Source organism: Symphodus melops (genome assembly GCF_947650265.1).
Source record: "Symphodus melops genome assembly, chromosome: 18".
Classification (NCBI taxonomy): domain Eukaryota; kingdom Metazoa; phylum Chordata; class Actinopteri; order Labriformes; family Labridae; genus Symphodus; species Symphodus melops.
In genome coordinates, this window is record NC_136708.1 from 21,031,570 (window position 1) to 21,054,258 (window position 22,689).

At 42.9% G+C, this 22,689-nt stretch overlaps 1 protein-coding gene across 1 annotated transcript in view; it reads left to right on the forward strand.

The window, feature by feature from the left end:
• Positions 1-5,338: 5,338 nt before the first annotated feature.
• pkhd1l1.1 (PKHD1 like 1, tandem duplicate 1) overlaps positions 5,339-22,689 on the forward strand; it is a 37,649-nt gene continuing 20,298 nt past the window's right edge. Inside the window, exons 1-31 of the mRNA XM_079368634.1 lie at positions 5,339-5,739; positions 6,011-6,088; positions 6,213-6,354; positions 6,436-6,544; positions 6,623-6,680; positions 6,767-6,860; positions 7,013-7,066; positions 7,165-7,238; positions 7,949-7,985; positions 8,072-8,142; positions 8,246-8,356; positions 11,171-11,263; positions 11,816-12,081; positions 12,203-12,288; positions 12,405-12,564; positions 14,979-15,114; positions 15,296-15,439; positions 15,534-15,688; positions 15,948-16,058; positions 16,222-16,368; positions 16,819-16,943; positions 17,029-17,192; positions 17,313-17,482; positions 18,497-18,635; positions 19,434-19,588; positions 19,909-20,031; positions 20,315-20,420; positions 20,974-21,081; positions 21,188-21,352; positions 21,442-21,563; positions 22,007-22,139. Coding sequence (XP_079224760.1) covers positions 5,688-5,739; positions 6,011-6,088; positions 6,213-6,354; positions 6,436-6,544; positions 6,623-6,680; positions 6,767-6,860; positions 7,013-7,066; positions 7,165-7,238; positions 7,949-7,985; positions 8,072-8,142; positions 8,246-8,356; positions 11,171-11,263; positions 11,816-12,081; positions 12,203-12,288; positions 12,405-12,564; positions 14,979-15,114; positions 15,296-15,439; positions 15,534-15,688; positions 15,948-16,058; positions 16,222-16,368; positions 16,819-16,943; positions 17,029-17,192; positions 17,313-17,482; positions 18,497-18,635; positions 19,434-19,588; positions 19,909-20,031; positions 20,315-20,420; positions 20,974-21,081; positions 21,188-21,352; positions 21,442-21,563; positions 22,007-22,139 — 3,688 coding nt within the window. The 5' untranslated portion in view covers positions 5,339-5,687. The remainder of the gene's footprint in view (positions 5,740-6,010; positions 6,089-6,212; positions 6,355-6,435; positions 6,545-6,622; positions 6,681-6,766; positions 6,861-7,012; positions 7,067-7,164; positions 7,239-7,948; positions 7,986-8,071; positions 8,143-8,245; positions 8,357-11,170; positions 11,264-11,815; positions 12,082-12,202; positions 12,289-12,404; positions 12,565-14,978; positions 15,115-15,295; positions 15,440-15,533; positions 15,689-15,947; positions 16,059-16,221; positions 16,369-16,818; positions 16,944-17,028; positions 17,193-17,312; positions 17,483-18,496; positions 18,636-19,433; positions 19,589-19,908; positions 20,032-20,314; positions 20,421-20,973; positions 21,082-21,187; positions 21,353-21,441; positions 21,564-22,006; positions 22,140-22,689) is intronic.

Below are 22,689 nucleotides of genomic sequence, written 5' to 3' on the forward strand. Positions count from 1 at the left end.
GCTAAGCACAAACACAGAAATGTGAAATATTTTGAAAGTTGCACTTAATTATAGCGATAATACTCACTGTATTGTACTTTAGTACCAAATATCTTTTTTTCTTTCTGAAAGACAAAATCCATATCTTGGATCAAACACATGCCAGGCTTGAGTTCATGCTGCTGCAGTTTTGCAGTTTGTCCTTTAAGGTCTTTTGTTTTTTTTAAATAGTTCTGGGTTTGAGAAGTGAGCTGTTTTAGACGCCCCTCAGTTTACCAGGCAAACCATCAGGGATCGATCGGAAACGACTCTTTGAATTTGGACTACTATATTAATTTCAAACACTGGGTGTCAGAGTTACAAAAAAAAAAACATTTACTGCAGTTTGGAATTTGTTTCTTGTTTTTCACAGGTCTAGAAACACTGACATCAGTGTAGTGACTGATGGTTACACACTTATCTTATCTTACATCTGTCTGCACCTGCTGGGCGACATATCTGGTGTTTATTTTCCAACTCTCAGAGTGAGAAAAACGTGACTGTAGACAACTTGACGTTCTTGCGCTGACGGTGCTATTTTTAGACGTTTAGTTGTGTGTGTGTGGGCAGTGTGAAAACCTGTGTGTGAGTCTGCAAACTGCAGAAATCTGTAGACCAAATGTTGAGCGTTGTATATCTGTCGATAACTAATCTTCCAAGCACACTTACAACATTTTTATTGAGACTGTTCAGGCACAGATTTAGGTTGTTGAGATTATAACTGATATTTAAAAGGCTGTTTATGACGTGTGTTTAACCTTATTGCAGACATTATGTGTTGTTTGTATAACAGGTAATACTAATCAGTTTACTCTCAGGTGAGTGAATTGATTTCCAGCCCCTTTTTGGTAGGTGCCAGCTCTTATAACAGGAGGCTGCAGGGCCTCTTAGATAGTTGGAGTGCAAAGCTGCAAGCCGCCCAGACTGGAGTTATTTAGATCTCTTTCTCTTTGTTTGTTTGGCACTTTTTTTTTTGCATTTTTCTTAATATTTTTCTTGCAAGTATTATTTTTCATTTTTTACATTTTCTCCAGCATACAAACTAAACAAGTAGCTCATTGAAAATTTGGTGAAATTCGTCTTGGATTCTTTGTTCTGCCAAACTTTGAGCAAATTAAAAAAAATAGAATGGAAAGAGGAAAAGAAATAATTTGTAAAAAAGATGATGTCTTACAGCATTGATACTTATTTCATTGATTACTTATTACTTACATTCATCATCCATTTTTCCACCATCATCGAAACTACAGTTAGTAACACTGTGCCCTTCCTGCCTCACGAGCACACAGAGACGTCGCTGACAAGGCTTCACTTCTTCCACCTCTTATTAAATGTGATCAGACTTTCTTCAAGATTAGATGAAAATCATGAGATTTCTTCTCTGAGAGATGTTTTTGCCTGTTAGATGATCAAACGTGAGAAACTTTCGAAACATTTCTTTCTCTTCTATACGGACAGGTAATTTTCTTGTCATCTTCTTCATTCCTGTCTTTCCTTTTATGGAACGACTTAAAAGACAGAATGAAAAAAAAAAAAACTACGGTAATCTTCACAACACAAAGGTTACGCGTCACTGCCGATTTTCTCAGAAATGTTTCCAAAGAAAGAACAAGAAGCATCGTCTCCTGCCCACAGGCGCGTGTTCGAGAATGCCTTGATGTGTGTGAAGTTATGAGCTTGTTTCCATACGTACAGTAACATTTACACACACACACACACACACACAGGTATTATGGCAGGAAAGATTCCACGAATAACTCAAAACAACTGTTATGTAATGAAGAAACACTGCATGGTCATATTTCTCCAAAAAGAAACAAAGACAACACCGATAGAAACAAGTGTAGTTGTTCAGTATGTATGCCAACTTCTCTCAGTTACATTAAGTCAGATAATACAGAACACAAAGCATTCTGGGTACCACCTGTAGCCTCGTGGTTAGTGTGCGTGCCCCATGTACAGATATGTTCCCCGGGTTTAAACGCCTCACGTCGTTTACAAGAATATCCAAACTGTTGAGCGAAGGGAAATTTGTCCTGACTGTAATGTGCAATTTAATTAATTTATTTATTCATTTGGATTTATGAGACAGGAACGCTGATGAGCGACAGGAGATGTTAAGACGAGAGATTGGTAGGGTTCGATGTGCAGCGAAGGGTCGAGGTTGGATTCGAACCCGCGGTCTGTACACAGGGCGTCTGGCACCCTTTCTCCCCGTGTGACTTGGGAGAGGTTAAAAGTTAAACGCATGTTTCGTTGTCACATTAATGTCAGCTAATAAATTGTGACATCTCAACAGTAGCATTGTGCGTTTATCCAATTTGACATTGTTGGCACATTCGACAGTGTCGACAGTGTAATTGTTCTCGTCTGTTTTGTTTGGAGAAGCTTGTAAAGTCCATGTGGGTTTGGCTCCTGTCTGTCTGTCTGTCTGAGAAAACCACAACTATGGAGCTCAGAGTTTTTTTTTATTTACAACGTAGGCCAGAAAAGAGGCCACGCTGGAGTCATGAACTGTCTGGGTGTAATTTAATTCAGAGTGAAAAATTAATCTGTCTCTTAATTTTTTTGTTTTTGCCTGTATTTCTTAAAAAGCTCAAAATAATATGACTTCAACTTCAAACCGGAAGTTCCTACTATTAAAACTCTCGACAAAGCTGCGACGAGGGGATAGATTTAGAACATAAAAAGATTGTTTGAGTTATTGTTTTGCAGGGTCACCTACAGACGTTTTTAAAAAAGTAAATCTTTTATGGTTAAAAACAATCCCAGTCAGCACGGCTCCTTCAGTTTTTTTTTTTATGAACTTAAACTAGCTTTTCTTTTCCGCCTCAGACGTCGTGCAGCGCGTGCAGCGCGTGCAGCGCGCGCTCTGAAGAAATAACCGTCTCCTCCTTCGTGATGCTCGTTCGTCTCATCGCGAGACACGTTGACCTCGGCTCTGGCGCCGTGCGTGTGTGAAATCAGTCTGTGAGAATCGAACCCGCTGACAGTGCTGACAGACGTTTCTGATGACGGCGTCACAGGTTTGTTTCCTGTGGGTTAAACAGGGTCATCATGAATTGACGCTATACAAATAAAGATTGATTGATTGATTGATTACTCTTTACCTTCTCTGATTTAATATGTTTTATGAAACATCAGGTGTTTGATGTTTTTCCGTTCCTTCTCTTCTTCTGTCTTTATTGTTCAGATGTTTTCATGAAAACAGTGAGGAACATCAGTGAACAGGCTCATGTGAAGTTGAGGCTGGTGCTTTTATTAGAAGTTTTACGGTCTTGCTGTTGATGGTCCCCTTTTGCTTTCGCAGGTCAGAAAGAGGCGTCAGTGGACGATTTGGTTTTTGTTGAACGACAGATAAAAACTGTGACACATTCATGTGTGTTTTCTCTGTATAGATTCTGTCGTGTCTTTGCGTGCAGAGTTTTAAGAAGTCCTCCTCCATTCTTGAAGTTGCTGCGTGCTGCTGATGGGGAAAGTCTGCCAGGGAAACAATGGCACCGATGGAACACATACCATAAATCACGTCAGCTGAATTAGACCCGATGACAGGCATTAAACATGACTATAGAAATTGTCAATCTTCTACTTGAGTGGCCGGTTCTCTTTTACAGCTCATACTGAAGGATGGGTATTTAATTGAGACTCTTTTGTAACCAGCAGTTTGAACTTATCACACTTAAACACATAAATGTCCTTTTATTTTAAGAATGAGCTCACCTCCTTTTAAATATGTGTTCAGACTTTCAGGAGGTGACCTTCATTTGTCTTTGAGTGGCATTAAACAGCGGCATAGACGACTCAATCTAAACATCGATGAATCACAGGTGACAACTTCGTCTGCCGTGTTAGGTTTCAACATATTGTTCAGAGAAGAGACGCCGGCCAAGAAAAACGTTCATGTTGGCGCCGCATTGTGTGTGTGTTGTTTTTTTTTTCTTTTTTTTCAGTTTGTGTTCCTGCTTATAGGAAAGATATTTAAGATTCGTTCAAGCTGTTCTTAAACTGTCTCACACACGTCTACATTCAAGGATAAACGTGCAAAGGAGAGCCATGAAATAAAGAGATGGCTCAATTATTTGTTCGTGCATCTTTGGGTCAACATCAGAGGAAACAACGACGTGATATGAATCAGTTTTTAAGGTTTATTTTTGCTCTTTTAAAGCCTTTAATTTGAGAGTGAGAGAGAGAGCGAGGAAAGACGGGATGGAGTGACAGGACGGATTCTAACCCAGACCGTCCATGTGGAGGACGATGTCCTCTGTACTTGCGGCCCCAAATAAAAGTTCCTTTGCTGACCACCATCTTTAATTTCCATTCTTTTTCTTAAGATAAAATGCATCATTATATTCCAAGAAAGCTCTGAACCAAATTCAGTGTGAAGAACACAAACTGTTCTTCCTTTGAAGAACATTTAAGATCATTTATTGTCATGGATTCACTGAACTCACGACGTGATTCTCTGACGATTTATTTAATAAATGAGACTGATTATTTGTTCTGCCATTGAAGTAAATTTAATTTAGTCAGCTTTGATCATTTTGTGTGATCTCTAGGGATGTGACGATTCACTAAACTCACGATATGATTAACTAATACGTGGTACTGCTACTCCGCCTGTCAGTGTGTTTTTTAATCTTGTTATTCTCTCATCGAGGGAAGGTGATCGGAGCTTCTCATCGTGCTGTCGATTAAACGCTGCATCACGATGCTTCTGCTTTTTGTGCACTTCTCCGTTTCTTGAAATATTTGCAGACCGTTTGTTTTTGTTTTTTTCATTTTCTGTCTTAAAGCCAAAATGCTTCCACACCTCTGATTTCAACGACTATTTCTAAATCTTGCTTCTGCAGCTGCTGACGCTCTCCACCTCATTGAGATTCATTTTTCAGAACCTTTTTGAAATGATTTATCACGACTAATCTTTTCATCCCTAAAAATCCACCTGACTCAAATCCTGCACGCATTAAAAGTCTGTAAGATATAAAAACAGGAATCCTGTTTGAAGTCTTTCTCTTCATGTGTCAGTGACAGACACTCCCTAATCTCCTCTGAGCCTGGGACCGTTTCATAACTTCCTCTCCACGTCCATCACAACCCGATTCCCTCCCACGAAGGAGTCACTCATGGTGTCAAGTTGTTTGTTTCGATGGCAGCAACAGATTTGGACGGTATGTTGGTGAATAATCGCATGGATACCGGGTCAGGTTGTCCCCTCCCCCCACCAACAGGTGAGAGGTGGGACTGCGAGCAGAGTTATAAAGACACTGAGCGAACTTCACACAGGCAGAGTCTCCCCTCCCTCCCTCCCTCTCTCTCTCTCTCTGACACCTGAGAAATTCAACAGGAGAACAGCGTTTCCAACAGGTGAGCTTTCACTGAAGAATCACACACAGCAGACTTGTCTTAATGATGCATTTTATCACTTCATCCTTTTTAATGTAATTATGCTGCTAATTGCAGTTTCCTCTGCATCGTCCTGTTTATCAGCATCCTTTTGAAGCATTTCACTTTCTATTGTTGACTTTAAAAAAAATCTTTTTTAAGGACCACATTTTTACAACGGCACTCTCTGTGTAAGATTTTTTTTTTTTTACAGTTTCCCACCATCCAGACCGGTGATCCCATCCGACTGCAGGCGAGGCAGCAGGGAAATCTGGGAAACCTCCAGGATGGAGACGCCGCTGAAGCTGGTGGTTCTGCTCCTCGCTGTCTGCTGCTGCAGTAAGTCGACGTCTTTAAAAACTGCAAAACATTTGTTTTAATTCTACATTTTACTGTTTTCAATGTAGTAATTAGTCATATTTTTTAACACCACCAGCCTTTGCAAAGACGCAGTGTTACTTTTTCTTTCCGATTTCTGAAATACCGATATTATCGATCCAGCGTGGCAGATTTTTTATACATGCACATATTTTACCCCCATTTTTTTTCAGAGCTGATCACGTTTCTCCTGTAAGTTAGTTAAACAGTTTTTTTTAAAAATGTGTTTCAGGCGCTCAGCGTGTTGACTACATAACTCCACATCATGGAAGTGCTATGGGAGCGACCAAAATCACGATTCATGGATCCGGTAAGGAACTGGACTTCTTCACCAGCATGATTCCTGTTTGCTGTCTAACTGATCCATCGAGGAACATCTTTGGATGTATTGTTGTAAAAGTTTGTCTTTTCTTAAAAATTTAATTATTTTGCAGATTTTGCCGTGGCAAATCAGGTCCAGTTGAATCCGAACGAAGAGTCGGGCAACAGAGTGACGTTGGTGTCTGACAAATTGTCGGTCCTCTGCGATGTGGAGAGAGACTCGACGCACAGAGACCAGATCATGTGTTACACCAGGTAGCTTAAACACCAGAGGGGCAAAGACAAAAAAAACACGATTCAGTGTCCTTAATTTGCTTTTCAAACGTCTCATTTCAGACCCTTACCGTATGGCAGATATTTTGTCCGTGTCACTGTGAATGGCATTCCCATTCCTGACAACAAACTTTGCTACAGTAATCCCTACTCCTACTGGTGCCGCTACACTGTAAGTATGCTGCCGAGGGATTGAATCCCACAGTCAAGTTTGGATCGGTTGCTAACAGACTCCATTCTCACCTCTCAGGTCGTCTGGTACACCACACCTTCCATCGACGTCATGACTCCAAAGAGCGGTCAACCAGGTACTGTTCATTCCTCCGATAGCACGCGGCGGTTCCTCTGTCGCTATCTGCAGCTCTCTCTGAACCTCATGTTGAAATCTGTGCAGGCACCCTGGTGTCTGTGTCAGGCCTGACCTTCACCGACGTGTTTGGAAGCAACACCAGGCTGAGCTCAAACGGCCGGGACGAGAGATTCCTGAGGTACAAAAAGCATTCATGATGATGTTTCTGTGGCACTTCCTGTCTCCCGACAAGCTTGAAGTAAAAAAGACGTTTGTCTTACCTGGTGATGAAGTCTCTCTCTCTCTCCTTTCAAACTTTCACCTGTCGTGATAAATCTTTGTGGATTGCAGAGTCTACATGGGAGGACAACCATGCGACCTGTTAAAACCAAACTCAGATGATCTGTAAGTGAACAACTTGTGGTTTTTCAACTTTCAAAATGTGAAAATGTGCGGGTGTTTGGTGCAGCTTTTTAACATTTGTTTACACGCACCTTATCAAGATATCACCTGCAACTGCGTACTGAGACTTCGCTGTGGGGAGAGATGAGCTGCAAAGTGACCGGGACGTACGTAGGTAAGCCTGCCTCTCTCTCTCTCTCTCTCTCTCTCTCTCTCTCTCTCTCTCTCTTTCTCTCTCTCTCTCTCTCTCTCTTGTCTTATTCTGTCTTAGTGTTGTCTGTCCCATGACCTCTTTTAAAGGTCTCATCTTGGAGACATTTCTTTCTCGATCTCAGGTCAAGACCGACACTGAAACGTTCTTTTTCTTCAACGATTAGAAAGAAAAAGCTCCTCTCCCCCTTTCTTTATTTTTAATTACAGTTACACCCAACAGACGAACAAAAACACAACCGATTCACTGCACCTCTCTGTAAAAGCAGGACAAAACAAAAGAACAAAAAAAACGAAGAAGCCCTTCCAGCCTCCATCAAACACACACGCAACAAAGAACAAATAACTTCAATTCATACAGTAGTTTGATTATTTCCTCCTGGTTACGACTGTGACCTTCCTGGTGTTGCGGTCTGAGTGAGTCACTGCACACAAAGTGAAGATGTTTCTTTGATATTCATGGTCTTGGTCTCGACAGCACTAATCTCTCTCTCCCTCTCTCTCTCTCTCTCCCTCTCTCTCTCTCTCTCCCTCTCTCTCTCTCTCTCTCTCTCTCTCTCCCTCTCTCTCTCTCTCTCTCTCTCTCTCTCTCTCTCTCTCTCTCTCTCTCTCTCTCTGGATAAACATAAAAAGAGTGAGAGCTGTCTTCTGATAAATGTGTTTTCTTTCCAACAGGGCATCAAAACTTGACTTACATTCTCACCATGGGAAGGTAAATCATCGTTGAAACATCTCACCTTTATTCAATAAATGTTTTTTCACATGTAATAACGTGAAACCATCTCTTTCCACTTTGAGGTCTCTGATTAAACAGAATCAGATGATTCTCTGGGGATCGAACAGACTCGCCATGTTCCAGAGCTACGCAGGTACGTCGGACACAGACTGTTCACGTGTGGCAGCTTTCATCACGTGTTCCTGTTTTCTATACTCGTCCTTACAACGGTGAAATGTGCTCACGTGTTCTCTCAGAGGTGACCGGAGTCTCCCCCAAAAATGGGAGCACCATGGGAGGGACGCTGTTGACCGTGCACGGCCACTTCTTCGATGAAACCGACGCGCCAGCACGGGTCCTTGTTGGAGGTAAGCAAAGAAAACGCCACCTGGCGTAGACGATGTTTCTATCCTGACCTACGCAGACCAACTTACAGAAAAACCCCAAAGGTCATCAGGGGTCATCAGCTATATTTGTGCCAGGCTTTAAAGCTGGTAAAGCTGACAGCTGTCAAGCCCGATGTGAAGAAGTTCACGTCAGAGGGGGAAATGTCATTTCTCCTTCACAGTGTTTCAGCCTTGTGATTTTATTCTGACGTTTATCGTTTAATCATCTATTGGGGGCTGGGTGCAAAGTTTTTTAGAGGGCTGGGTGCAAAGTTTTTTAGGGGGCGGGGTGTCCAGTTTTTTAGGGGGTGGGGTGTCCAGTTTTTTAGGGGGCGGGGTGTCCAGTTTTTTAGGGGGCGGGGTTTCCAGTTTTTTAGGGGGCTGGGTGCAAAGTTTTTTAGGGGGTGGGGTGTCCAGTTTTTTAGGGGGCGGGGTGTCCAGTTTTTTAGGGGGTGGGGTGTCCAGTTTTTTAGGGGGCGGGGTGTCCAGTTTTTTAGGGGGCGGGGTGTCCAGTTTTTTTGGGGGCGGGGTGTCCAGTCGATGACTGATTTAGGTTATTTTTAAATAATATCTGATTCAAATGTCCACAAGCCACTCGTCCTTGTGGCTCGGTGCACTTCGTATATCCAGTGCATGGTTTCTATAGCTGCTACAAAACTGACTGAAGTCTGAGTCAGCTAAGATCCAGGTGTCTGTGTTGATCATTTGTCTTGTTCCCAGGCTAACTGTTCAACTTCAAAACAAAACAGAACTCATTGTTCGGGGGCCTCGAGTCACGCAAAGGTGTTAATCCTTCCTCTTTTTTTTTTTTTTAAGCTGAAGAATGTGTGTAACTTTAAGACCCAACGCACAAAAGAAATGTGAAGAGTTGTCATGTGGGGAAGAGAAAAGAATCCTCTGAACGCTTCGAGGAAACCAGCAGACCATGAAAAGAAGTCCACAGGTCGCTTCACGTGTTTGAGACTTTGAGTCACGGCCACATTAACAGTGAAGTCGACTTCAGCTTCAGACTTTACTTTTATTTAGAGAACACTAAATCCTAAAAGACGTTATCTTAGACTGTCACTTCTAAGACAGGACTCACGCTAGTCTTCGTGCAAGACCGGCGATATACAATACACAACAATGAAGGAGCAGACGAACAGGAAGTCAAGATGGACCGCTACAGGAATGTTTTTGTTTGTCCCATTGAGATTTAGAAATTGTTTTTCAAGGCAGCAGCACAAACACAAAGTTACAGACGGAGACAAAGAACAATTTACAAAAACTCAATTTGCAATTTAAAAGATAAAAACCATCTATGAGTTAAATCTGAGAGTATCAGTAGTTCAAACAGTCGAGCTAAAGGCATCCACATCCTGTAGCATCTGCTTCCACGTCTGTCATCTTTTATTGAAAAACTTTCAAGGACACCTGCTCTTTGAGTATGAAGTCATTCAAACATACAGCAGCAGGACAGATTTACATGAATGCCTTTTGATAGATTTGTGATTTACAGTAGGAGGAGAGACAGACTGACTGAGGAAGCTCGCAGCACAGCGGCGGAGGCTGAACAGCAAACGCTCTGTCCTCTTCAGATAAGCTAAACAGGATGGCACTCGTTATCACGGCTTATCAGAGTCAAATCAAACGTGCAGACGTGTGTGTCCTCTGAACGTTTCACTGATGACACATGAAGACAAATGTTTCCACTTGTTGTTGGTGGAGTTAGACAAGTTTTTACGCTGCATGATTCAGCGCAGCATCTCGATGATTTCATCTGTCTCCTCGCTGTCACAGTCTGCTGACAAAAATGTTTCCGTTCTCTAATTTAAACACTCCCATATATATGTTTGTTTTTTGTTGTTGTCTTTTCTCTCCTCCGAACTTCTTTCTGTGTGTTGCTATGATGACAGTTAATCCTCCAGAGTCTGTGATCCGAGCTGCATCCTTAGCAACCGCCTTGTCTCCATAGTAACAGCTTGTTACAGGCAAATTTATTTGTTGATTTGAATGGGGGTCGGTGCACATCGGTTTCAGAAGAAAAAAGATGCTTTGTACCAGATTAAGCCAATTTATTTCCATCTGTTGTGTTGATGGTCGATGATGTCAAAAGTAAAATACAGATGAACCAGTAATGAACACACACACACACACACACACACACACACACACACTTAGTGTGAGAGAAGAAAAACACAGGACAATATACAGATATTAAAACAAGTTTCAGTGAGTGGTAAATAGTTGTTGAGATGTATTTTTAATGCTCCTGAAAAACATGTTTTTGACTTTGTGGTAGAAAGTGGAAGTTTGTGCAAAGATTCAGATTGGTCGAGAGATTCTTTAATGGCTTTAAAAGAAGAAGCTGACTGTGCAAACGAGGAACCACGTTTAGGGAAACAGTCTACTTTGAAACTCAGAATCAATAGTACAGATCCGTCCATTTGAGAACAATAGTACAACATGTTGTCTCTCCTTTTCTAACAGATCAGGCAGTGCGTACGCTGACTCATCGTCACTTTGCATTTGAAGAAGACAAGCTGAAGCTTTCACATTAAATATTTTAATATCAGGAAATTACCTGGAAACAACCATGTGATTGTTTTTTCGGCAGAGTCGACATTTGACTAAACAAATAACCCTAAAAAATTCAAATTGAGTCATTTAGAAACGCCTCTTCCTGTCAGCTGGATTTACAAGTCTCGGAGATGACATGATGAGTAAATTGTCACCTTGTGGTTACCTGTTCCCCTTTGTGTTTCTGAATCAGTGAAAGGTTATCATTGTGAGCTAAGACGTGTTTTTTATCCTCAGGCCTGCCGTGTGACATCCAGAGTGTGTCCGATGACAGAATAACGTGCAGAACGGCCATGCATGAGATGAACAACAATATGACAGTGTTCCCGGGTGAGAATGGAAAACGCCTCTTCTTTTTCTCTCCTTTTGTCCGCTGCAACCACAGCATATCCTGATCCGTCCTGGTGCTTCATGTGGTGCCGTGTCGGTATCTGTACGACGAGTTCTCATCAATTTGCATCTTGATCACAGCAAGAATTTAAAGCATCCTTCTTACTTGACAACAAAAGGTGACAGATTCATCCCGTCACTTGTCAGGACTCAGGGACTTTGAAGTGCGGCGTTCTGTGACGTGGTTAAATATTATCTGATTGACAAAAAGCACACAGACGACCTCACCTGAAGCTGATCACTAAGGCAGATACGGAGATAATGATATGTGCATCAAAGTGAAAAAAAGAAAGACAGAATATGTCTTTTAATTTGAGAGGATAGAAATCCTGAATCCTCCTGAAATGAGCAAAATACTTTCAAGAGTGCATATGTGAGAAACGTTCTCAAGAAGAGCTGAAAACAAGCCTGAGAGTTCAACGCCAACACTATCATAACTCTTCTATTAGTCCTTGTTATACAACAGCTTTAACTTTCATTTTAATCCGAAAGGTGGAAGAGGCTTAAAGTTCGAAACGTGGAACAACTCAAAGCCCTCGTCCCTGGATGAGATCTTCACGTACAACGAGCAAACACCCGGATACCAGAGCAGATGGCTCAAGGAATTCCCCGCTGAGTTTGATAATAGTTGGGATTATTTCACCTCGCGAATTAGCGGCTTCCTCGCCCCCAAGTTCAGCGGCAACTACAGCTTCTTCATCGAGTGTGACGACAAATGTGAGCTCTACCTCAGCAACATCAGCAATCCCGAAGATAAGGTACAAACGACCTCTAGACTGATCCACTTCTGTGTATCAGGCTGTTTATACCTAACACTCAAATAACCAAAGATAATTTATTGTATGCATTTTTATTTCCGCGTTTGATCACAACCTTCAGGTTAAGGTCGCTTCCAAACCATATTTTACCTACAGTCCATTGGCTTCCCAAACATCTGAGTGGATGTATCTGGAGGAAGGACATTAGTAAGTAAACACAGAACTATGCATCCCATACAACACCAAGTCATTCATTTATAGTGTGCTGTATTCACAACAGCTGTAAACTGAGACTCTGCTTCTTCTTCTTTTTTTTTCTGTAGTTACCATTTTGACCTTGTGCATCAGGAATATCGCGGTATAGCTCTTATCAATATGGGCCTGTACTACGATAATAGTCCTTTCACAGAAGACCAGACAGATGATGCTGTGAATGAAATTCAGAGCATTTACGCTGATTATGAAGTGTTCGATGAAGAACAGGTATATACTGTATATACACTCAACAAAAATATAAACGCAACACTTTTGTTTTTGCTCCCATTTGTCATGAGATGGACTCAAAGATCTAAAATTCATTCCAGATACACAATATTACCATTTCTCTCAAACATTGTTCACAAATCTGTCTAAATGTGTGATAGTGAGCACTTTTGCTTTGCTGAGATAATCCATCCCACCTCACAGGTGTGCCACATCAAGATGCTCATCAGACACCATGATTAGTGCACAGGTGTACCTTATACTGCCCACAATAAAAGGCCACTCTGAAATGTGCAGTTTTGTCTCACAGCAAAATGCCACAGATGGCGCAAGCATTGAGGGAGCGTGCAATTGGCATGCTGACAGCAGGAATGTCAACCAGATCTGTTGCTCGGGCATTGAATGTTCATTTCTCCACCATAAGCTGTCTCCAAAGGCGTTTCAGAGAATATGGCAGTACATCCAACCGGCCTCACAACCGCAGACCACGTGTAACCACACCAGCCCAGGACCTCCACATCCAGCAGGTTCACCTCCAAGATCGTCTGAGACCAGCTACTCAGACAGCTGCTGAAACAATTGGTTTGCATAACCAAAGAATTTCTGCACAAACTGTCAGAAACCGTCTCAGGGAAGCTCAACTGCATGCTCGTCGTCCTCATCGGGGTCTTAACCTGACTCCAGATCGTCGCCGTAACAGACTTGAGTGGGCAAATGCTCACATTCGATGGCGTCTGGCACGTTGGAGAGGTGTTCTCTTCACGGATGAATCTCGGTTTACATTGTTCAGGGCAGATGGCAGACAGCGTGTGTGGCGTCGTGTGGGTGAGCGCTTTGCTGATGTCAATGTTGTGGATCGAGTGGCCCATGGTGGTGGTGGGGTTATGGTATGGGCAGGCATCTGTTATGGACGAAGAACACAGGTGCATTTTATTGATGGCATTTTGAATGCACAGAGATACCGTGATGAGATCCTGAGGCCCATTGTTGTGCCATACATCCATGAACATCACCTCATGTTTCAGCAAGATAATGCACGGCCCCATGTTGCAAGGATCTGTACACAATTCTTGGAAGCTGAAAATGTCCCAGTTCTTGCATGGCCAGCATACTCACCGGACATGTCACCCATTGAGCATGTTTGGGATGTGCTTGACCGGCGTATACGACAGCGCGTACCAGTTCCCACTAATATCCAGCAACTTCGCACAGCCATTGAAGAGGAGTGGACCAACATTCCACAGGCCACAATTGACAATCTGATAAACTCTATGCGAAGAAGATGTGTTGCACTGCATGAGGCAAATGGTGGTCACACCAGATACTGACTGGTTCTGAGTCCCCAGACCCTCAATAAAGCAAAAACTGCACATTTCAGGGTGGCCTTTTATTGTGGACAGTCTAAGGTACACCTATGCACTAATCATGGTGTCTGATGAGCATCTTGATGTGGCACACCTGTGAGGTGGGATGGATTGTCTCAGCAAAGCAAAAGTGCTCACTATCACACATTTAGACAGATTTATGAACAATGTTTGAGAGAAATGGTAATATTGTGTATCTGGAATGAATTTTAGATCTTTGAGTCCATCTCATGACAAATGGGAGCAAAAACAAAAGTGTTGCGTTTATATTTTTGTTGAGTATATATTCACATGCTGATTTACCTCTGGCTTTAATCATTTAATTTTATCCAACTCATAGAAAAGGATTGACAATTTTAGAAACCTTTCCTTCAGATCTCTGAGTTAAAAATGAAAATTAACAGACGACTTCTATCTAAGCTAGGTTAGCTTACCTTAGTCTAGGTTAGCTTAGCTTTGCTTAGTTTATCATCTAGTGTTTGTAAGTAAGTGCATATTTAAGATGGTGGAAACTAAGAAAGACTTTTACAGTGGAAAGAGACTAGCTAACAGTCATCTAGCTAGCTAGGTTCTAGCTAGTTTCCTATATTTATGTAATGCTAAGCTAGCACAGTTACACCAAAAAAAGGGTTAGGGTTAGGGTTAGAAGAGGCATTGGTGGGAGGCTAATTGTATTTTTATGTTCTTCCAACCGGGCAGGTTAAACTTCTTATTACTGGGTTTATATGAACTGAAATAGGTTACGTTTCGCTTAAAAACAACCTTAAACATGTTTAGCAACTTTGTTAACAGCGGCTAATGACGCATTTGTATGAGATGGTATCTTCTTTGTCTTCTCATAAGCTAGCAAGTTCTCTTTTTGGCTATATATAGTATTAAGTAAGTTTTTTTTAGGTAGAGATAAATTAGTTTTAGCCTCAGCAATAAAGTTAGACAAAGATGAATTTAAAGGTATACGATGTAGTGTTAGCTGAGTAGCATTCAAACATTTTCCTGCTATTACACGGCTAGCTTGTCTTCTCATCTCTGATCTTTCTCTCTCTTATCCAGGTTGTTACCTTTGAGTCCTGGCCAGAGGACGCCTCCGCAGTCAAAGAGCTCCAGAGGGTCACCGTCATCAGCAGCTGCGCCAGCCATCAATGTTCAGGCACCTACTTCAGCCTCGGCTACGGAGAGGCAAAGACAGGTAATGTGGTGTGCTTTAAAAAACAAACAAAACCCGGCTTCCTACTTTGCTGTCCCGGGATGTGCCTTTAACCACCCGATGCCTCAATACCCCTGGTGCCCATCTTAACCCTCAGTGTTCCTTGTTATGCTTTATTCTGAAAAGACAGTATGATTGTATTCACTCTTTTTCTTTGTTTTAGGTCCTATCCCCGTCACTGCCTCAGCAGGAATGGTGGAAGCGTCCCTGAACGACCTTTACTCCATCAAACCCGACACCGTCCAGGTCACCAAACAGGACGATGACCAAGGCTCTTCCTACATGGTCACATTCAATTCTGTGAGAGGTATGAAGAGACAGAAGAGTAGATGTTGTGTGAAAACAAATCAACTCTAAATACAGAAATACACTCATAATAACAAGTTATTTTGTTATTGCAGGGGATTTTGATCTTCTTAAAGGCGTGCCTTACAGCGCTGACACTAACATCACTGTCGATGAAATAATAAAGGGGAAAAGCAACATGGAGACCTTCACTCTGCTTTGGGGGGGAATCCCGACAAAACCCATCCCGTACAACGCTACAGAGTCTGAGGTTTGTTGAGCCCTGCATTGAATCAATGACTTCTTGTCTGAACAGATACTGGATTGAGGGTGTTGCACATGATGAGGCAGCTCGAGCTTTTAAGAAGTAGTATAAACAATACTGAAATCAAGACAGGAGTAATCGAGCCAGGATTGTTCAGACTGTAAAGTTCAATGCATCAAAACCGTCCAACGTCAAAGTCTATCTGAAGAATCCCGGTGAGCGCTGAATCACTCTGAACTCAAGCTTGTGTGAATTTGCAAAACAGGTGCAGTCAGCTCTGGAGGATCTGATCAACGCCGAGTGTCCTGGTGAGACTGTGACCACCGAAGGGACTGACGTGAAAGTCTTCAAGGATTACGAAAGCGGCAACTCTGAGGTTAGTGGGGACAGAAAATCCAGACTGTGTATGTCGGAGAAGTGTAAAAGCCATTTGGACGAGGAGCGTCTGTACCTGGGGTCATAACGACGAGGCACTTAAATGAGCTGATCACCTGATTTAGGATCCTCACAGTAGTTTTCTGATTTCTCCTCCTCGTCAGTATAACGGTGGTGAGATGGGCACCGCGGTGAAAATGGGCTTCTGTGGCCAGTGGTCTCTGATGAACCCTGAAGTTCTTATCAAGGACAGTTTCACCACAGAGTCGGGTGGCACGTACGGAGCAGTTTCATTGGACAAATATCCCGCGGTAAAGAAACAATTTCTTGATTTTGTTGTTTGTCATTTTGTGCAGATTTCATGTTTACAGAATTTACAGAAAAGATGCACTGAAGCAGAGAGAGACGCCACGCTTGCAACAGTAGGCGTCATGTTGTTCTACTTAAAGGGACCAAAATGTCTCACTGTGGATCTTCAGCAGACGGCAAAGACAACATCTCTGCATGCTGCCTTGTCACTCACGATGTCTGATTAACATCACAAGTTCAAAGAGGAATCAACCTTTTGTTGTCTTTACTCAACCGTGACATCATCTCATTGTCTAAAAAACACAAAAACAAAACTCTATCTTGAAAAATAAGTTCAAGGAAGGCTGTTCTCTGCTTCAGTTCGAACGGATGCAATCATCTATAGAAACGGTTTCTATAAGCCGACTGAGCTAAGAAGTATTTTTCAAGCTTTTTCATCCCTGTCCTTGCAGCTCTGCTTTGCATACAAGGGAACGTTGAAGAACGAAGTAGGAGTGAAGTTCACTTACAGCAACAGCCAAGGCCAGACCAGCTCACAGACGGCGAAGATCACCGCTCTGTTCACTAAAGGAGACAAGTCAGTGGAAAAAAAGACAGGAAATGGATTTTAAACGGCGAACCTTTCAGAAATAAAAAAAATGCATTGCTTTTATCTCTAACAGGTGGAGTTACACGTGCTTAGACCTGATGATGTCCCTGCAGGCAGAATACACCGGAAGCAATTTTGAAATGCAGGAGCTCAACCTCTACAAAGACGACTCCGGTGCAGATTTCTTCGTGGATGCCGTTCACATGGGGAAGAATCCGACCACCAACAATGTGCACGGTACGCAGCTTGGTGCTTTTCTGTTTTTTAGAGGATTTGCGACATGTTTACTTTATTTCAGCTGCTGTGTTCTTGAAAACAGTAACAGTAAAAGCGTCCCCGTGTGTGATTTTCTTACAGCTGTTCCTCTCTCGAGGAGACCTCCTCCTTTCGAGGACAAGGCTCAGACCTTCGGGATGATTTCCGTGAGCAGAGGAGCCTCAGCCGCTCAAAAAAACAGCTACGAGATCAAAGCCACGCCTGACGAGTGTGCCTTTGGGTTCCCGCTGCTGGAAGTTGGATTCATGCAGGTGAGAGATTAATCCAGTTAGTTATTATAAGGATAAACTTTATTGATGCCCCAATGGGGAAAAATAGAGCAGCTCAAAAACAGGAAATATAAAAAGATTTGATGTCTGTCAAGTTTTGACTTTTCTTTGTTTTTGAGGTTAATATTTGGTTCAAAGGGGCGGAGTCTATCATGAGGTAATTCGCCTTACCCGCAGACTAGACAAACCAGCAGGATCATCATCCACCCAGATGTTAAATAAATCCTGTTGAGGGTGATGAACACGACACGATACCAGACATTACTGAACACTTTATTGGGAGTGTTTAAATTATTGTTTCCTCAACATTCAGGCAGATGACAGAAAGCCTGAAAGTTGTGTTTGAGGTGGGACAGAGAGGATACCTGGGACGGCTTGTCACTCAGTACTCAGTGACTGTGTCAAAGAATATTTCTTAGAAGCCGTAACGTCTGATTGTGAATCATTGATTCATACTGTGACGTGCCGCGCCCGCACAGTCTTCAGAAAAGGATTTTTAAGAAGGTTAATTTCTCTTTGCAAGAATTTTTCTCTCAAAGTTGTTTTTATTTCACCTTTCAGACACATTTTTAGAGGTTTTTAATTGTTGCCTTTACGGCAGGACGGATGAAAACAGATCTAATGTAAAGCAGCGTTCAGTTATGTGTGTTCAGGGAGGCTGCACAGTCAGTCTGGTTATTTTTACAAGCAGACGGTGAGTGACATGTTTAAGTATGTCTGCAGGGAGTGTCTGCTGTCATATTTACACAATCAAATCTGACAGTAATCCACTGTTATCTAATCCTGCTGTCGTCTCTAATGGTTATATATAATAATAATAAAAAAAATGTTGTTTATAAAGATCACATTTACTATCAGTGTTCACAAACAATCACAAAACTCTAAGAAATCTTCAGAGTGTCGGCTGTTTTTTTTCCAACCTGACTTCACTCTGAGTTTTTCTCTGTGTGAAGTGATTTTTAGCTGAATTTGTTTTTTTTTCTTCTTCTTTCGTAGAAGTCTAACAGCAGCGAGGACACGTCTGAGTTCCAAGACGTGTCGGCCGACGCCACCGTCTCCGTCACTCGCACTCACAGCGCCACTCCTCCCCTCAAAGGCTCCTTCGACGTGGAGTTTAACGGCGGCACCGCGGAAGGTAATGAAGACGGCTGTTTTGTGGTGTATCAGCACACGGTGACAAACAGCGAGCGTCACCTGACGACTCGACTTTATACCCACGTGACAGTGAAGAGTAAACCGTTACCTGATTTTAAAAGGTGTAGAAAAGTTGGTCACTTTCCAAATATTTATGAGGGGTGGCAGTAGCTCAGTCTGTAGGGACTTGGGTTGGGAACCGGAGGGTCGCCGGTTCAAGTCCCGGCACGGACCAAGTCCGGAAACTGGTCTGGTAGCTGGAGAGGTGCCAGTCCACTTCCTGAGCACTGCCGAGGTGCCCCTGAGCAAGGCACCGAACCCCCCCAAAAAAAACTGCTCTGGAGCGCCCGCTGTGGGCAGCAACCTCACTCTGAGACCTCTCCATTAATGCAGAGTGAAAACTGAATTTCCCCTCGAGGGATTAATAAAGTATATATAAAAAAAAATTAAAAAAATAAAATCTGCCTCAGTCACATTAAATCTCTGAATAAATAATGCAAAGAGAACAAAGACCAAGTCTGAAGACTTTTTAGACCAACACACCTGCGTGCAGAAAAACAAGACAAGGCTGGGAAAAGAGAGAACAACAAAGATCAAAGATAAAATAATGATTTTTTTGGAAAATCTTCAGGTTATATTTGACCTGATGTGTTTGAAGTAGTTCGAAGTTGGACTGTGGACGATACCAGAATTTGAATAGTGATTTAATTCTAGTAAAAAAAAAAAAAAAAAGTCTGAGTGGTGACCTCCAGCACAAGTTGTGAAGTCTGCTTCTAACCCGAGCGTGCTCCGTGCTCAGGTCTGTCGGTGGACATCAGCGAGGAGGACATGATGTACGCTCTGCAGGGGATCGCAGGGATGGGTCAGCTCAAGGTCAAGCAGCAGGGGAACTGCAGACGACCGCACTGGTGGGTGAAGTGGCTCACCCTCCCTGGAAACCTGCCTCTGATGAAGGTCAGACTTCTATTCTTGTTTTTATTCAGACAAACGTTCTTTGTCTTATACCACAAGAGGTCTCCTTAAAACCAGACGGGGCCGAGTTGATTTTTTTTCACCTGACAGACGTTCGATTAATCTTCAGTTTATGTGTGTTGTTTATTTGCAGTTTAAAAAGTTTATTTAATTCCATCAAGTCACGTTTTGGATGAGTATCAGTTTAAGATTTGAAGGATAATTCTTGAATAAACAAATCTGAAAGTCACTGCAGCAGCTTCAGTGTTTACTCCGACTGTATTTATCTCCATTAATCTGACAGTAACTCGTCTGAATGACAGGTGAACGACTCGCTGGTTGTCGGCAACAAGCCAAACGTTTTTGCCCGTGAGAGGACGAGAGGAGGTGTGAGGATGCGAAAGCTGCCAGCAGACTTGCTTCGTGTCCCGGAACCCGAAACACAGGTACAGGATCTCAGCGAGACCTGGACCCTCGGGCAGCCCGGGGTTGAGTTTCAGCATCATTGTGTCTGTCTTCTGTCTGCTTTCCTGTTGGCTTCATACAGATCCTGTCGAGCGAGTCTTATTTTAGTCGACCTCTGCTGTTATATATTTGACGCCTCGGGGCAGGATTAGATTGTAATGTTTGCACGCTACTAAATAATTGCTCTGCATTATGTGCTTTAGTGAATGACAGCTGCAGTGATGAGCTCAATGCAGCACCGTTGTGTGTCTGTCTTGTTGGCAGGTGGCGGTCCTCATCAACGACATCATCTCCATGTGTTCTGGCGACTGCGGCTTCGAGTATTTGGTGGAAAAGACGCCGGTTCTGACTGAAATCAGCCCGACCCAAGGTCAAAAACGTTATAATTACAACCACTTGAATCTCTTATAGCAAAAGAAACATGAAGGGAAATGAACACGTACAATAAGACCTTACAGTGAGCAGCCCGGGACTCGTGGTTCTGTCCTACGTGACGCAGATGACGATCAGGATACGATGATATCGTAAAGATTTGAAGGCCAGAGTATCGAGAAGAAAATGATTCAATGTGTTAAATATCTGATGATTCTCTAAAAAGTTTTGAATCCGTGTTTTTGATTTAATCGGGAAGATGCAGAGAACATGGAGAGTTTAAAGCTGTAGATGAGTGTCGACTCTTGTCCCTGATTGTTCCCGTGAAACATAATGGCGTGTTTAATTTACAGCACGCTCGTCACTCGGCGCAGGGGATGACATCACGCCCGAGTTGCAACAAGTCAGACCAGGAGGAGCTTTGTTTTTTTTAACAACAAACAACTCGTCCTCAGAGGACCTTTTATCGTGAAAGATCGTAAATCCTGTATCAGTTTTGTGATGTGTTTAGTGTTTGTACATTTAGTTAAATGAAACGTTGCTCCCTCCAGGATCGAACGGCCTGGGGACTCGTCTGACCGTCACCGGCACCGGCTTCAGTGACGAACACGCCGACATTTTTGTGGGAGGCGCCAGATGCCTCGTAGAGCAGATCACAGGTCAGTGCGGTATCGTCTGGAGATTCAAACACGTCACGTTGTTAAATGTTTATAATCGAGGAGGAGTTAAGTGTAACCTGATGTTTTTTACCCGGTTGTACGTCAGACACCACTCAGGTGTGCCGGCTCGGCAGCTCGAGCGCTGGTACCTACCGGGTGTGGGTCAGCTTCCCGTCTCTGGGGAACACGAGCTCCCCTCATGGCCAAACCTTCTTCTTCACCTACTTGGCCAGTGTGTCCTCTTTCTCCCCGCTCTCTGGAAGTCTGGCAGGTAAGAAAATACCAAAATACTCCAATTTAGCAAATTCTGCCTCTGAGTAACGATGTCCCAAAGTTTGACCTCTGAGTTTGTTATCTCAGGCGGCACGCTGCTGACAGTGACAGGTTACGGCTTCAGCCAGGACTCCACAGTCACTGTCGGGGGAAACGGATGCACCGTCGTAGACGCCAGTGACACGGAGCTGAAATGCAGAACTCCAGCGGTGAGTACAGCGACCGAACGGCGACCTCTGGACCATGGGGACGTTCCTCACGTGTCCTCTTGAGGCGGGCTGCAAGAAATCCCCATGAGAGTCCTTCTGATGTGTGTCTGCATAAAGGAGCATACCAAAGCATACGTCAAATTATTATCCTTAACGCCTGTCACCGCGTCAAATTCCAAAAAAAACATTTAGAGCCTGCCGACCGGAGGAGCCTTTGTTCGGATCTTCCCTGAGCGTTAGCATGTTTGACATTCAAAGAAACCATGATGAGGTTTTTGTTACACGTGTCATGCAATGCTTTGTCCACAGGGGGCGCCAAAGTCAATGTATCTGATTTCATTATCGCTGCAATGTTTTAATTTGAAGGGAAGCTCACTTATGAACATGCTGTTTTAATTATGATGTGTTGATTGATTGATAAACGCTGTCGTCTCTTGTATCAGGGAGCTGCCGGGTCAGAGACGGTCGTGGTGACGGTGGGAAACATGAGTCTGACAGCCAACAGCTCTTTCACCTACGATAGTGCGCTCACGCCTCAGATCTCAAGCGTGAGTCCCAACACGGCCAACGTGAGCGGTGAGTTCAATCATCTATCAGAAGAAATTCATTCCTTTAAAAAATGACAGTCACAGTGAATGGTTGTGATGTTCTTCAAGGTCAGACAAAATAATTATCTGCTGCAAATACTCCGCCCTGAATCCTAAGCCCCGCCTTCTTTTTCTCTGTGAAAATCATTTCATAAATAAATAAATAACTCGACAACACAACAACTGCACAACCCAGTTAGAAGGAAATCAATGTGACTGTTTAAATAAGGAGGATCATCGTGTGATTGGCTGGGGTTTGGCTTTTAATGTGGAGGGCTGTTGTCGGCACTGCTGCATTGCATTATGGGACGTTTATGCTGCTGTAATGTCCAGTGCTTTGAATTGTTCTGCAGATCACTGTGAGCTCTTCTCATGCTGAAAGTCTTTGCACACAGTGTTTTTATCTAATTATTTAAAAATGACAAAATAACGTCATCAAGCTGTGTTTTGAAAAGGCTGCTTGATAAACTGGAACCACACGCCAAAAAGGACGACCACCAATCTGAAGCAGCTGATCTTGAACAGCGGCCGTCAGTATG